Source organism: Pyrgilauda ruficollis, unplaced genomic scaffold (assembly GCF_017590135.1).
Source record: "Pyrgilauda ruficollis isolate IOZ18807 unplaced genomic scaffold, ASM1759013v1 scaffold25, whole genome shotgun sequence".
In the NCBI taxonomy this organism is placed as follows: domain Eukaryota; kingdom Metazoa; phylum Chordata; class Aves; order Passeriformes; family Passeridae; genus Pyrgilauda; species Pyrgilauda ruficollis.
Genome location: NW_024523822.1, coordinates 2,581,672 through 2,597,977, shown reverse-complemented (window position 1 = coordinate 2,597,977; position 16,306 = coordinate 2,581,672). Strand labels below are relative to the sequence as shown.

Genomic DNA, 16,306 nt, shown 5'->3' with positions numbered 1-16,306 from the left:
CCTCTGGGAATGAATTTTCCTTCTCTTTGTTTGGAATAGTGGTTACAATAAAGATAAATAATTGTTAATATTTGCTTTATTCTTAGATCTAGTGACCCTAATAGCTGTTCCTTGATGTTTATTTCTGGTGGAAAGCTTCATTGGCTACTTAACTATAAAGCAGACTTGGTCTTCTTATATGCCTGTGTAAACTATGTATATGTTTTATGAAATACAAAATAAAAATAAAGATAAGCTTGTAACATGGCACTAATTTCTTATATACTAGTTAAGGGTGATTATAAATATTAAGGTGTTTGTTTGATAGTGGTACAAGAATTTTGAGTTATACTTATTCCGGTAGCCCATCTCTCAATTCTTCTTTATAATTGGATTATTTTAATTGGAATAAAACCTTATTATAAGTCTATAAAGTAGTTGCAGGGATCTTCAAGCTATTTTCATAAAAGCTGTGTTTACAGATGTTCCTTAAATATGATTCTTCTTAGAGAAATTTCCAAAATATGTAGAGCTCCCAGTTTAGATATATATTTCAAAAGCCTAAAGGCTGGTACTTCATAGAAGTAACTGCAGAGATTAACCAAATTGCATAACAAAAAATGCTTAAATAATTTCAAATCTGTCATAATAAGAAACTGAAGTATATTATATAAGATTCTTGGAAAGGGGATAAGTGCATAATATTTATGTACAGTATCTAGCACCAGATACATTCAGTTTTGTGTGGCCTGTTTCAACTTGATTAAAACAATATGAATCAGCAATAAATTAAAATAGTCATTATTCTTTTTTTCTGTGAGGTATGTACACGAAGAAAAAATTTCTTCCCTTTGTTTTTTTCTGAGTTTTTTTCCCACTTCTTCAACAGTAAGCCTTTGTCTCCCGACAAAGTAAAAATATTTCATTGAGTCAAATTGGTTAACTTGCTGTGTCTCAGGCATTTTATAATTCTTTTCTTTCTTAAGGTACTCTAATGTATGTGTCCTCTCTGTAGTTGCCTTAGAAGCCTTGGTCTACACTTAATCACTCAAGATCATAGCAGGCTTTGGGTTGGAAGGGACCTGAAAGATATCTACTTCCAACCCTTTTCCATGGACAGGGATGCCACTCACTAGTCTGGATCACTCAGATCTCTACCCAATCTGTACTTGTCAATTGAACAACTCCAATGCCTAAGGCAACTTCTAAATGAGGCTGAATAAAAAACCAACCAAATGAACAAAAAAAACCTCGAACAACCTCTCATCCCCTCAAAAAAAAAAAAAAAAAAAAAAAGAAAAAAAAAAATCTGAAACAAAAATACAAGTGAAATAACCCAACACAAATAAACAAATACCACTGTTAGCTTCTTAGCTCTAGAAAGAAATTCCTCTGTAAAAGTAATGAACAAAATATCTTTCAGTTGTTTTCCCTAGAGCAATTTATCAATCCTAAATGCAGCAGAGAGAGTCTGAATGAGCCAGCAGTGCCCAATAAGACTATCCTGGGTGCATTAGGAAAAACATTGCCAGCAGGTCATGGAAGGTGATCCTGCCCCTTTACTCAGCCCTGATGAGGCCTCACCTGGAGTGCTGTGTCCAGTTCTGGGCTCCTCAGGACAACAGAGACATGGAGCTGCTGGAGTGGGTGTAGAGGGTTACAAAGATGATTAAAGAGCTGGAGCATCTCTTTTATGCGGAAGGGTTGGGGAACTGATCCTGTTCAGCCTCAAAGAGATGACTGAGAGTGAGTCTTATCAGTGTACACAGGTGTCTTCTCAGGCTCTTCTCAGAAGTGCTGAGTAATGGGACAAGAGCTGTTGGCAGGAGCTGATGCGCAAGAAGTTCCACCTGAACATGAGGAAGAACTTCTTCACTGTGCAGGGAGGCAAGCACTGGAACAGGTTGTCAGGAGAGGTTGTGGGTCTCTCTCGCTGGAGACACTCAAGAACTGTCTAGACACAATCCTCCTTCCTGCTGGAGTAGGGAGATTGGTTGAAATGGACCACTGTGGTCCTTCCCAGCCTGTCATCCTGTGGTTCTGTGATTCTGAACAGAGGACATGGCAAAAGGTATCTCCACAGAGCTGCTTAGGCAGCTTGGCTCTGCTTTGAAGTTTTTGGCTTGCCTTTGAGCTTTTCTGAAATGTTGTACGGGGAGAAATTTAGAGTGCAGGGAGTTTAGTCTCAATTATTGATTTGTAAAGATGTTTAAGCCATGGACATTGATCTCTCTACCCTATTATGATTTTTATGTTTCAAGCTCGGTTTTGCCAAACACCTGAAAAATATGTCATTTTGTATTAATTATACCAGTCAACTGAAATAGAATGTTCAAAGGCATACAAACCCTGGCATACCTTTTGACCTGATTTGGAAGAACTTCTGCTAGTATAGCTAGCAACATTTTTTGGAAGGGTTTTTCTGCATTTTAATATTGGATTCTATTTTTTTTTTCTGAGTTTACTTTTGAAATGTCATTAAAAGTCACTAATTTATTCAACAGAAATAAGTCTAGATAAATTCTGTTTGAAGCAAGAGAACATTTAAAGATTTTCTCACAACAACAACACTCATTTCAGTCCCTGTACCCAATATACATGTCAATTTTAAGAAATTTTCAGGAAGCAATGTACCTGATGTAATAACCCTTGTGCCAGTTTTATTTGCAATTGACTAAAGGTTCTAAAGCTGTTGTGGGACAATGTAAAGCTGCTGATATTTTTGTCCAGTAACAACCAAGAAGCATTTATTTCTTTTTGCTCTTTTTGTATAAAACAATATCAATATTCATTCTTTCTCACTTTTTCAGACCTGAGGTGTATGATTCCAATTCTGCATTATAATTGAAGACTTAAAGTCTGGTTTAGAGCTGCAAATCATTCTAGAGGCAGTTTTCTTTACAAGATAATAATGTGAAACATATAACTGGTTTTCCCTCAGTGATCATTCCTTTCAACTGTGGACATTTTTGAGCTTACAAAGCATTCTGAATAGGTCTTTTTAAAATGAATGGTTTTGCAGGTTGGTTTTTTCTTTCATAATAGGGCATTTGGTTTTGCCACTGTTTTGATCATACTTCCAGGTTTTACTCTGAACTTCCTTTTACTGATAGCATTCATACAAAATCTTTTCTTGTGTGTATGACCACTTGGTCTAGGTCTTTCACATGATTACAAGTAAACCATACATTAGATGTTGTTGCATTAGATATCCAGTGGTGCATGTATTCTTTCTGAATGGGAAACTGAATCAACTACTTTCCTGTAGTCCAGTAGCAGTGACTTCTCACAAGCTCCAATATCCATATTTTATATCTTCACGCCCCTTCTCAACCACTGCTGTATTAGACTCCTTGTTACTTAACATGCTTTGTAGGCTTCTCAAGAAGTTGATTCACTGTTCCTCTCTTTTCTTTTGTTAATATCCTTCAGATGGTCCACTATAGCAGGGGTTGCTGTCAAAACTGTATTAGCAGTTCCCAATCAACTTGGGAAGATGAAATCCATTCCTTAGACCTTTCCTTCATTTCTTAGGAGTAATAGTTTTGCTTTCAAGCTTTTTCTGTTATTATTTGACAATCTTTCACTGTCCTTGATGTTTACATGTCCTTTCTCCATTTTGTTCATACTATAATCCTGTAAGAAAACCATTCTGGTTTATGATTGTAAAGTTTTCATACACTAAAGCCCTGACTCTAGTAATATATATAGGCACCACTTAATTGCAAACCAAAAAAATAATGACTTTTTAAATTATTATGCAGGGGATTCTTGCATAAGGAAGTTGCTCTGGTTTTAGCATTGCAGTACTGAATAATGCCATATGCCTACACAGGTCTTTCAAAAGACGCACAAAGCTGTAGAAAAGATGTTTCTTTCACTAAGAAAATTATTCCTAACTAGATCTTGTTTGTACATTAGAATAATTTTGATCTTTCTAGTTGCAATTATTTCTGAGACACCTCTGTCCATGCATCTTACCATGATTACAAACCTGTCTCAGAACCAACTGTTACCTGTGAGTCCTCAGCAGTTTTGCCTCTAGCTCTCTTAGTTACTCAATTGCCATATGAAAGACATTTGTCATGCAGACAGCTCCTCTGGACACAAGGTATATTTTCTTTCCAAACTGTTCTCATCAAAACCAATTAGCAATAGCTTTCTGATCCCTGTATTTTGTTTTTGTGCTAGATTTTAATTATGTTTTTGACATTACATAGGATCGTAGAGTCATTTAGGTTGGAAAAGACCTTTAAGATCATCATGTTCAAGCCCTGACTCAGCACTGCCAAGCCCATGTGGCAGCGTTGGAAGGGACTTTCACAATGTATTAGTGTTTCCTGATTTCTACTGAAGTCATCAGTCATGTAATTAGTGAGATGACTTTCCTCACTTTCTCTGACAAATTATTTTCCAATTTTTTTCCAAAAAAATGGTATTATGAAGCTTCCTACATTCTAAGATTACTTAGCTGTAATCAATTCTGTTATCCTTTGCCATTCTGTTCTGGTGTGGGTTTTCTGTAAGTGTAGAGACAGTCTGAGTTAAACAGTTTTACTGATAGTTGTAATACTCTAGTATTTAACGTTACCTTAAGAAGCTTTCCTACAGCATGGAGCTGAAAGTAATGGTCCCAAGCTGTTCCTGTCTGTGGGTGTTAGTGCAGCCAGACTTATGCTTCTGGCTTATCAGTACCTCCTAGTTGCCTCTGTAGTAAATTTCAGTACACACCGAAGTTTTCTGTGGCCCTGTCAAGTGGAGAAAATTAAATTGGAGCAGTAAGTTCTAACGTAAGAAAAACACAGTTACTGACATTCATGGTTGTACAAGAGCTTGCGATTGGACACAGTGCAGTGCGTTTTTGGCACAGCAGCTCGGAATTTACAAGCATTCTTGCCACATAATATCCTGGAAAGTGCAATACAAAGGCTAGGGTAGAATGACAGGACAAGTGTTTGTCCAGAACTGATAAATCCTGGCTAAATCCTTCTGCTCTGTATTTTTAATGCAACCCACAGTACCTGTGTTATTAAGGACTTACTATTTGCAGAGTTCAGTAACTCCCATAGAGAGAGATACTCTTTGGGAGTAACGAGAGACACAGCAATCCAAACCATAAGTATAAGCCATAAATGTAATAAGCCATAAATGTAATCTTCTCTGAAACATCTAGAGATTCCCATATCTACGTAACCACAATATTAACAATTGTCATTAACTTTTGGTAGCAGTGTCATACAGTAGTGGTCTTTCATGGCCTGTGAGTGTCAAAAGTGGCCTCTGTAATGCATAGTGTGTTGGATTGACCCTGGCTGGATTCCAGGCACCCACCAAAGCTTCTCTATCACTTCCCACCACAGCTGCACAGGGGAGGCAAGGATTAGGAGTTTAGAGTAAGGGGGATGAGAGAAGAGTTTTAACACTCAGCAGTGTCTTGATATGCTCCTGTCTTGGTTTTTCATGGTAGATCTCATGGTTATTGGAGTATATTGGGTTCTGTGAGCTGTGAAAGAGAAAACCAAAAACAGAAACAAATAAGATGGATAGAAGAGGCAGAGCATAAGACCTATGAGGATTGTTCTGTTCTACCTCATGTCATTGCTGGGGTCAGGGGAAGGGAGTCTCTTCCAAAGAGAAGGGCTTCCTTCCGGTTGAGTAAGCATGGTGCAGATTCTGAGCTGGAGGGAGCAGTTGGAAAACATCAGTTCCAAGCTGGAGGGGGCAGTCAGGTGGCACTGGTTCTGAGCCAGAGGGAGCAGTGGGGTATTTATGTCAGGAGTTTCCACAGTGAGCAATAACCATGTTTTTTCTTGCACTCTCTGTCTTTATTACTGTTGTTGTTATTGTTCATATTCTTATCTCATTGCCATTCCCAGTAAATTTTTCTTATCTCAATCTGCAATCTTCACTTTTGTGCCTCCAGTTTTCCTCTCCAGCCCTCCACAGAGGGGAGGGTGAGTGAGTTGAGTGGGCATGGTTTGGAGAGTCTCAGTGGGAGCACTAAATTGAAGAGTACCATTCCTAAATCATGACAGCCAAAAACCCAGGGTGCCATTAAAACCAGATCTGCAGATTACTTGGAAAGGTTCAGTCATCTTACAGGAGCAAAGTCAGAGCATGGCAATGCACACAAGTTGTCACATTCATATGGGATGAGCACCATTTGGGAAGTCCAACTATGTCTTCCTGCAAATACAGCATTGCAAGGAAATTTGGAGCACATGTGCTGACAAAAGCAAGCAGTTGCCAAAGATGATAGGAGTTCCTAGACTTTCTACTCTAAGGTTTATATTGTGCTTTGTAGTAATAAAGTTGTGGCTTGTTTTGAACTCATTCTTGCTGGAACATGGTCTTCACAAATTACTTTTCAAAGGCAGAACAATCCACAGTTTATTTTTAGAGATTTTTATTTTGTTTTGCCTTTCTTGGCAAAGTATGGATATCTTCACACCTGAAGGATGTGATGCCATCCAGAGGAGCATGGACAAGCTCAAAAAGTGGGTGTGCAGGAATCTCATGAAGGTTTAATAAGACAAGTGAAATGTGCACTGGTTGGAGCAAGACATGATATCAATACAAGTTGGGGCATGAAGGAATCAAGAGTAGCCTGGCCCAGAAGGACTTGGGGGTGCTGATGGCTGAGAGGCTGGACATGACCCAGCCAGGGGCACTCCCAGCCCAGAGAGCCACACGTGTCCTGGGCTGCATCCAGAGCAATGTGGGCAGCAGGGCCAGGGAGGGGATTCTGCCCCTCTGCTCTGCTGAGACCCCACCTGCAGGGCTGCAGCAGCTCTGGGGCCCAGCACAGGAAGGACATGGACCTGCTGGAGCAGGTTCCAACAAGGGCCAGAAAAATAGAGGAATGGAGTACCTCTCCTATGAGGAAAGACTGAGTATTTGGTTTGTTCAAAGTTTGTTTTTGTTTATTATTTGGTTGGAAAAGAGAAGGCTTGAGGGTGATGTAATTGTGGCCATTCAGTACCTAAAGGAGCCTACAAGAAAGATGGGGGGAAACTATTTACAAGTGCATGTAGTGATAGAACAAGAAGACATGACTTCAGTCTGCAACAGGGTAAGTTTAGATTTGATATTAGGTAACTATTTTTTATTGTGAGGGTGGTGAGGCACCTTCCAGTTTGACCAGAGAACTTACGGATGCACCATTATTGGAAATGTTCAAGGCCAGGTTGGATGGAGCTCTGATCAGCCTGGTCTAGAGAAAGATGTCCTGCACATGGCAGGAGGGTCGGAACTAGGTGATCTTTAAGGTCTTGTTCAAGCCACAGCATCCTATGTTTCTACATTCTCGTAATGCAGATACATATAAACTGTAAAAATTCATTTTAAAAGAAGAAATCTGATCATAATACAGTTTTACTCAGCCTTTTTGGTTTTGTTGCTTCCTTCTTTTACTGTGTTGTGATTTTTCATCTTTCCCACAGAGGACTTTTTCTGGCATTTCTGTTTTATGTTTCATCATCTTTTTAGAAGTAACCTGTATTAAATTTAGGAATATCACCTGTGTGTATTGTCTTCTTAACCATTACTGAAAATGATCTTCCGGACATCTGGTTTATCAAAAGTAGTTATGAACTGATTGTGAAAATATGTTCTCTTTTTCTTCTTGCAGCCTGCAAATGATAACCTGCATACAGATGATGAGCATGAACTCAGAGGAGATAGAGAAAGCTATCTCTGTGCTGTGTGCCTGGATGTTTATTTCAACCCTTACATGTGCTATCCATGCCACCATATCTTTTGTGAACCTTGCTTAAGGATGCTTGCCAAAGACAATCCAGCCAGCACTCCATGTCCACTCTGTCGCACTACAATTGCCAGAGTCTTTTTCCAAACAGGTATAGAAATGAAAGTTTTTACCCATAAAAAATATTTGTACTTTTCCTTCCTGTATGCATTCAGAGCAAATTTTGGTAATGTTAATCCACTGTGAAATGTTCTTTCCATTTAACTCCTCCTAAGAACATTCCATGCAGGTTCTCTTCAATGTCAAGAAGCAATTCAGGACATGTACTTTTATACTTTTTATTTTAGAAATGAGATTCTGATCGTTTTCTTTTCTGATAGAATTCTGGTAGATTTCTTTTGTTTCTTCTTCCTGAATAATAACAAGCTCCAAACATAATAAACATTTCTCACAATATCCTACTGGAAAAGTATTTTTAAAATTGCTCACTTCATGGCACACACAAAAAAATGCTCTTTTCATTTATGACATTAAATTTGGACACAAGTGAAAATAAAGACTGGCAGAACCCTTGATAATCTTCTTAAATTCTCCTGTCCTGGCCTCTTATACCCTCATCTCTAGTGTTCCTTACTCTTAACAGTAGGAAAATATGGTGGGTAGGGGGTGTTTGGTGTCAGATTGGGTATGGAAATAGAAGAGGGTAAGTAGTCCTGCAGATACAATATCTCGAGCAGCATGAGTCATTCTTTTGTGTCCAAAGCTTATATGGTAGATTCAAGTACCATTGATAAAATTACACTATGGTATCTAGAGTTAGGTCACTTACAGCGCTTAAAACTGTGCATAGGCAGTTCACAAAGTAATAGAAATGACTCAGCCATGCAGGAGTGTTTGTTTCATTTTAGATGCTACAGAGATCTTGCAGAGATCCTCTTTAAGCTGTTGTGAGTGCTGTGATGATGACAGGTTAGGGATGCAGACTGAAGTATGGTTTCACATTGATCGGCAGAGCTGCCCACATTCTGTTTCTGGCTGTCCACAGACTCTTTTGTACAGCCCTAACTTTGTATGATTTGATGGCAGATCAGTTTGAAGAGCTGACTGGGATAAAGAACTCATTTGGGTGGGAAGGAGGTATTTTTTTTCAGATGAACCTATTGCCCCAAGATGATTCACTGAGCAGCTGCTGGTTGCCAGGGATAGAGACTGGCTATCCCTGCACTGATGCACTGCAGCAGAGGAAATGGGCAGAAAGCTGCAGCCTGAGCACTCTCAACCCCCTGCCTGTCTGCTGTATAGAGATTTCAAGCTGTTCTCATTTCATTTCCCTAATGTTTGATGCTCCCTTCAATTTGATGTACAGATGAAGTGTGTTTCACTGATAGAGAGTTAGGTTTTTCTAGGGCTATTTAAATTTTAAAAAACCAATTTAGCAAATTTGCTGCAGAAAATTACTACTGGGAGAACACAAAAGGAGAATAAAGATGCTTCCTAAAATGTATTTGCAAAACTTTTCAACATGTTGCAGTTGTCTAAGTGAAATATTACTAGGATTATTTGTAGCCTTTAAGTACCTAACATACAATGTGTAAAAATACCTGGTGGGAGGGAATGAAGAAGAAGGAGCCAGATTCTTCTGAGTGGTGCTCACTGCCAGCACAAGAGGCATTCGGCAGGAATTGAAATACGAGATCTGAACACAAAAAAGAGCTTTTTTTCATGAGGGTGTCAAACAGGCTGGTAAGAGAGGCTGTGGAACACCCACCAAAACCCAGCTGGACATGGTTCTGGGCACCTGTGCAGCTGACCCTACTTGAGCAGGTCAAACTAGCTGTTCTCAAGACATCCCATTCAACCTTACCCAATCTTAAAATATTAAATAGGTATGTAGCTTTTTTGAGGAAAAGTATTTATGTGCCTAAGGAGGAAATATGGCATCATAGATTTATAAATAGAGTCTGCTATAAATAGTGAACCATGGCAGTGTATAATATGTTTTGTATTAACTACCTCAGTGAGAAAAATCTGCAGCTATTTGTAGCTTGCCATTTGGTATATAGTAATATGTGCTTGACTTAGCAATATATTTAAAAATAGGTACAGTAATTTAGCTTTGTTTTATTATATATATTAAGAAAAATATTTTTAAATTTTCCAGTGCATAACATACTGAACAACTTTTAAATTAACTAAGGGGTATTGATGATGATATTGTATCCTTAGAGAAATTAGTAAAATCAGCACATTAAGAAGATGAATGGCACCAGAGCAATGTAAAGCATAGTAATTTTTTTTTCCACCCAGAAGAGTTATTAAGCCTTTATAATCGTACGCTAAAGTCACTGCTGCTATAGGTTTGTGCAGGCAGCAAAGCAAAGTTGCTTGTAGTCTTTACATACTTCTCTAATAATGCAGCTGGGATGCCTTATTTCCCACATTAATTTATTTTGGTTGCTTTCTGAAGCTTTCCTTTTGTATAAGTGCATTTATTTTACAAAGACATGTCAAAAAGAAAAACATTTAAGGATATAATCAAAAGTTGACTTTTTAGCTTGTACAGTTTTGCAGACTGAACATAATTGCAAGAGAAGTATGTATGTAACGTGTCAAAAGAAAAGGTCTAACAGGTCAATAATCTATCAATTACAGATAAAATCAGTGTTTAACTGAGAGCTACAAAGCCATATTTGACTCACAAGGGTAATTCCTCTGGCCAGTTGCCTTGGTCAAATGAGCCTTTTTTACAGGATCCCTTAAGCATGAGTTCCAGTCCAGATAGGTTGCTCTGATGGTGCTTACTATGCGTTCACATCTTCCTTAAAGGCTTTCTTAGAAGCCCTTCTCTCATCAGGATAAAGTCACATCTGATCAAATGACAGACAGTGTGGCCAGGACATACCTAAGAAAACAACTCTTGAGCTGATTCCACCGAGTAACTTTCTAAGTTACCAAGTATCTTTTAAATGCTTCACTTACGGGGACAGAGTGATCTTCTGCACTTCCATTCTTATAAATTTTACTTTTGTTGTTTGCAAGAAGGGCCAGATCTGACACGCATGTGCAATAAATTCATGACTTTGGAGAAATGCAGATTGAGGGCAGTGGTTGTGCAAGGGAGGTCCAGGCACGAGGCAGGGAAAGAGGGACAGGTGACCTGGCCAGCCTGAGGGGATCTTCTGTTGAAAGCCTAGCCTAGCAGGCTTCCAGAAGCCAGTAAGTCTTGTCACCGCTTCCTTTCCTGAAAAACACTAATTAGATGCCTCACCAGAGGTTTCAGTATTTTAAATTTGAATAAAATTGAGAAAACTATGTTGATTTCTGTGGTCTGTAGCAGGAAAATAAAATGTTCTCTGTGCTGTGCTGTGCAAGCAGTCTTATCAGAAGCCTGAATCTCAATAGTACTTAATCCAAATATGTTCAGTAGCATATAAAGCTCTTTTGTAAAAATTTAAAAGACACTAGTGAAAAATACACAGTTTGTTCCTTTTACATTTTGAAGAGAAAAAGGCCCTTTTTCCTTCAGTGACAGCAGTTTGTATGTGCAGTAGCTCTATTTTTGCATAACAAGATAAAGGATTTGAAGATTCTGTCCTCTTCGTGTATTGTGCAGCTTCATTCCACCTGCATTGTGACATGGTGAAATAAAGGATAATTTTTAGAATCAGACTGACATGGGGTTTTTACTTCAAATCTGTTAATGTCTTACACAGAAAAAGCTACTGGAAGCAAAGGAATTTTTTCTTCTTTTTAGAGCCTGCTCACATAAAGCTTATCTTTCTTAAGTTTGCCAGAGAAAAAGATTTTATCCTTTCATAAAATATTTATTATTAGAAAAGTATGTTCCATTACATTGGACCACATGAAGTAATAAAACACAAGCCTTCTCAAAAAAACTGTGAATGTCTTTTCTTACTTTGAAGGTACAGAAAGAATTATGGTACCAGCTACAATTAATATTTATCTGGAGCCATCTTGGTTTGGAGACACAAATTGTACAGGAGTTTGATGAGCAGGGGGTTGATGTTTTTCCTGTTAACTACTAGCTTAGCAACCCTGTTTGTTATCAGTACATCAACTCTGTGCTAGGAAAATATTGTTGTTTTTAGTTTTCCATTGCATTACTATGAATAGATTCGTTTGGCAGTTTTGAGTTGAGTTTGGCAATCATGTAGGTATTTCTCCAAATTATATCCTGAGAAGATGTTGATTTCTTGAGATTAGTGCATAACGCCAACTCCTCCAATGTGTCATGAATCATCCTACAAATGTTTTCTTAAAAACATATAAAATAATTCATTAACAGGATTAACTTCCTGTTAATCCACAGTACTTTTTAAAATCTCTAAAACATTTCAGGCTCTTTCCCTTCCTTTGCATTACTGACTATTACTGAATGGTGATGTTAAATAAAATGCTGAGAATTAATACCACAGTCATTTTTATGGATATAATTTTTATTTATGGAGGTCATCATAGTTTTTTCAGTTAAATAGCTTGATTTCTTAAATACATAATTTTGCCAGATATTATCATCTTGACATAATATTTTCTATTTTTTTTTTCCAAAGAAGCAGAATGTTTATGACTTGCTCTTACTATATATGGAAATGGTTGGGTAAATATGATTTTTAAAAATAGGTTTTATAATCAGAAGAAGAATTACACAGTAGATACGGCATTTTTATTTTGTATAAATTTATGCAAATTATTATGCTAATTATTATTATGCTTTATTTAGAGCATTGTTTCTTTCCCCTTAATTATTCTAGATCTGAATAACTCTACCAGATCTTTTTTCCCTATGGAATATTTGAATCTAAAGGAAAATTTTCAAAAATCCAATTTTGCTAAATGGCCTCTGCCAAGCTGCAAGAAAGCATTCAGAGTTTTTGAAGGTAAGTTTTTTAATTTTTGCCTAAATGTCATTCAATCTCAAGTGTAATATTTGAGAATAAGACTCTGATTAATACATGCCATTGGCAAACAGACAGATGATTCTTAAAGTAGAGATGAGTTTAATTCTCATGGGTGATTCATACACAGGGCTCTGAATCTAAAGACAAACTGCAAAGTGTAAAAAGACAATTGTGTATGTACCTTTTAATTTATTTTTGAATCTTTAATTCTGTGTACATTATCAGGATAATTTTATGTAGCTTCCTCCTTCGAAAAATTTCTTTCTGCATAGTGGAATAAAGAAAATTACTCTAGGAAAAAAGTTGCTAGTTCTGAGTGTGATGAATAAAGACCTCTCAAAACAAAAAATCAGAAGAATCAGTTTTTTATGAAAGAAGTTAAATAAAAAGTTTTGAATAATATATATTATTCCATACATAATGAATACAAAATGGAATAATGAGTAAGGGTGTTTTCAATTCATTTTCTCTTTATTGTATGAAGAAAACTTAGTCCTCTTGTTGCTACTTTAACACTAAACATTTTCATGATTAACTGATCATGAACTGAACAAATTTAAGTTAGACCACCTAAATGCAGGATTCACTGTTCACCTATATTTCCCTGCTTTCATTCTAATGGCCTTTCTTCACCAGGCCTCATGTAAATTTACTTCTATAGTTACTAGTATATGCTTTTCATAGTGCTGAGTCTAGCTAGCAGATATACTTTTCCTGTTTGTAAGATCAGATTGCTTCTAAAAGTATGTGGAAAAAATAAAACAGGACTTCCATTTTATATTCCTTTTATAAGTCTACCCAGGCCTTTGTAAAGGTGAAATTTGATAAATTCTGGAACTCCACTTATAAAATCATTGTCAAGTAATGTCACAATTTGATACTGAAAATATCAAGAAGTGTTCCTGGCTATCAAAAATAGCAGACTTGAGAAATTTGAGGACTGGTGGATTATCTTTGGTATTGCTCAGAGAAGAAACTGTTGGCAGGACAAATGAAGATGAGTATTTACTTTCTCTTGTAGTATGAGTGTTAATGCTGGGCTTATTGGTTTATTTTAATATATATTATGCATGTGACATAGTTCCTTTATGCTTTGTAGTCTTATACAAATTCTGCCTTTCATAAATATGTTTCAGAATGCTAAGCATTGTACAAAGCATAAATAATTAGAAATAAAAGAAAGATCTGGAGAGGTCATACAGTTTCAGTATTGTGCCACCTGAAAATTTGCCATTTCTTCAAAAAAGGTAATTTTGAATGCTGGAATTATGTGTCTCCAAAGTGCAGTCTTAAAGTCCCACACTAAATGGGAACATGGTTAGATCTAGTTAATAAGACACACAAACCACAAAGCTGTCTGAAACTTTGTATTTGCATTCCTAAATAAAAGGATTGCTGCCATGTCTCTCTTCTGACTTTTTGTTTCAATAAAAATTACTGCAGCTTTGTGTGCTTTCAAAATGCAAATATTTTCTTCGTGGACTGTTTATTTGGGCTTATATCTAAATTGTGCTTGGCAACACCTAAAGTTCCATATTTGGTTTTCATAATTGGTTCTGTTCTCTGGCTCAGGACACTGCTGGAACTTAACAGGCATAAAATGCTAAGAATAGTGGTAGCAAAAGTCTTCTGACACCATATTCAATTCCATTGCAAAGGGAAGCCCTGATACCATTGAGATCTGAAAGGATAAAGAGGATACTTAGATTAATTTTCTTTTAATTAAGAACCTAATAGTCTAATAAGATGTTATAATTTCAGGAGTCAAATATAAGGAATGGAAAGAGGAATATGGTGGGTACATGAGTAGAGTGACTGGCGTGAAAAGGGATGTGATTACAGTGCTTAGAAAGCAATGAAATCTTGCAAATTTGAACATGAAAATAACCACCTCTATATAGGAGTGCACTGTCAAATACTGCAATACAATAGTGCATTGGCAAGGAAGAAATTCTGTAGCCGTGTTAGAAATCCACATGCTCTTTCACCTTCATATCCAGCAGGTTCAGTGTTCATGGAGAATCTAGAGGCTCTTTTCGTATGATTCCAGCTTTCATTGTGACAAAACCTCTTCCAAAATATCATTTTAATACCACAGATATAAAAATAGTAAACCTCAGCCAGTAGATCACTCATTAGAGATAAAATCAGACCTTAGAACTAGACTGAGATGTGAGGAGAGAAAAATTGCTGTTAGGAAATCTAGATTATGTGCAAAATTTATCAGGTTAACTAATTTTGACTTAATGAACATTGCAGGGCTGCTAGATAAATTCAAGCACTTCTTATTTTTCCTTACTTTTTTTCCTCAACTGATCCACTAAGCCAAATATATTTGGTAATCTACATGTGAGTCTTCTTTCATATGAGATTTTCCATGAGGAATGTAGAATTATTTTTAATAATACAAAAAACCGTAGCTTTTCAGTTCTTATACAAAAAGGAAGAAACCTCAGCACTGCAGTACTTTTGGGCTTTACACTGATGAAAATTGCTCCAGATTAGTTTGCCCTCGTATTGCACTGTATTTTTTCCCAATAAACTAATCACCAGAATTCCCATTTGTTTCATAAACATTGCTTATGGTATTGCTCTCTATATGGTGTTTGATCAAGGATAAGTTAATGATAAAATGGAAATGCTGTTTCATGAAGGAAAGCAATTATTTTCCCATTCAGATTTTTAATACATGGAAAAGTAAACAAGCTAATTTTAAATACTTCTCTAAAATATCTTCTGTTTTATATGAGACAAAGATATTATATTAGTTGTTCTTTTGAGTACTGACAACTTTAAAAATTTGTAATTGCACAATAGAAATAACATCTCAATTAATTATTTCCTTAAATAGGTTTTAAAACAGATAAATAGTGTAGTTTGAACAGAAAAGTTAAATAGCAAACACACTCAATTGGATCCTATTATCATATATCAAAACTGAGTAACTTAAGTGCGGCCTTTGTATGCCATTGCAGTGGAATTGCATTCTGTAAGAGCTCTACAGTCACAGGAAGTTCACCAGCTAAGGGTAAGTCTCCAATAGTAATTTGATACAGAAATGTGGGCTAAAATAAGGAATTAGAATATTTAAAATTGCAAATATGATACTTAATTTGACAGTGGTTTTGGTATAATCAAGTGCAGAAATTAAAAATGACTGAGACATTTAGTACACTGTGCGTAAAAGTGTTATTTCTAAAGCTTTTGCATAAATCTGAGATAGAAATACATTCCAGAGATGGAGGATAAAGCAGTCAGAATAGTGATGATACCACTGTAGACGGATGCTGTCTGCGTGCATGTAGAGTAAGGTTGTGGAGATGGCTTAAGAAAAGCAGAAGTAGGTATTCAGAACAGGAGAAGGGGATTATGAGACCTCTGAGTTACAGCCCTTGGTTACTATTGGAATCATAATTATTCCTAGGCTAATAGGAGTCCCCTCCAACTGTTACTGTTGCTGATGTTTTTATTTAAAACATGGCAATTAAATTGAAAGTCTTGTTAAAAATAGAATATTTATTTCTATATTTTCAAATGTTTAATCTAGAAAACATTCCTCCAGTGTTGCATACTATGAAATCTGTGCAGATTCTTTTCTGATCTCATCTCTTTAGGTACTTAATAAAAATGTTGACTTCTGCATCAGTCAAGGATTGCACAAGAGAGTGTTTTCCAAACCTACTAAAATCGGGTGGAAATTACC

At 36.6% G+C, this 16,306-nt stretch overlaps 1 protein-coding gene across 1 annotated transcript in view; it reads left to right on the top strand.

Annotated features, from left to right (window-relative positions):
- The window catches only part of RNF180 (ring finger protein 180), a 61,637-nt gene that overhangs the window by 29,678 nt on the left and 15,653 nt on the right, over window positions 1-16,306 (top strand). Inside the window, exons 4-5 of the mRNA XM_041470783.1 lie at window positions 7,610-7,835; window positions 12,457-12,582. Of these exons, the coding sequence (XP_041326717.1) occupies window positions 7,610-7,835; window positions 12,457-12,582 (352 nt within the window). The remainder of the gene's footprint in view (window positions 1-7,609; window positions 7,836-12,456; window positions 12,583-16,306) is intronic.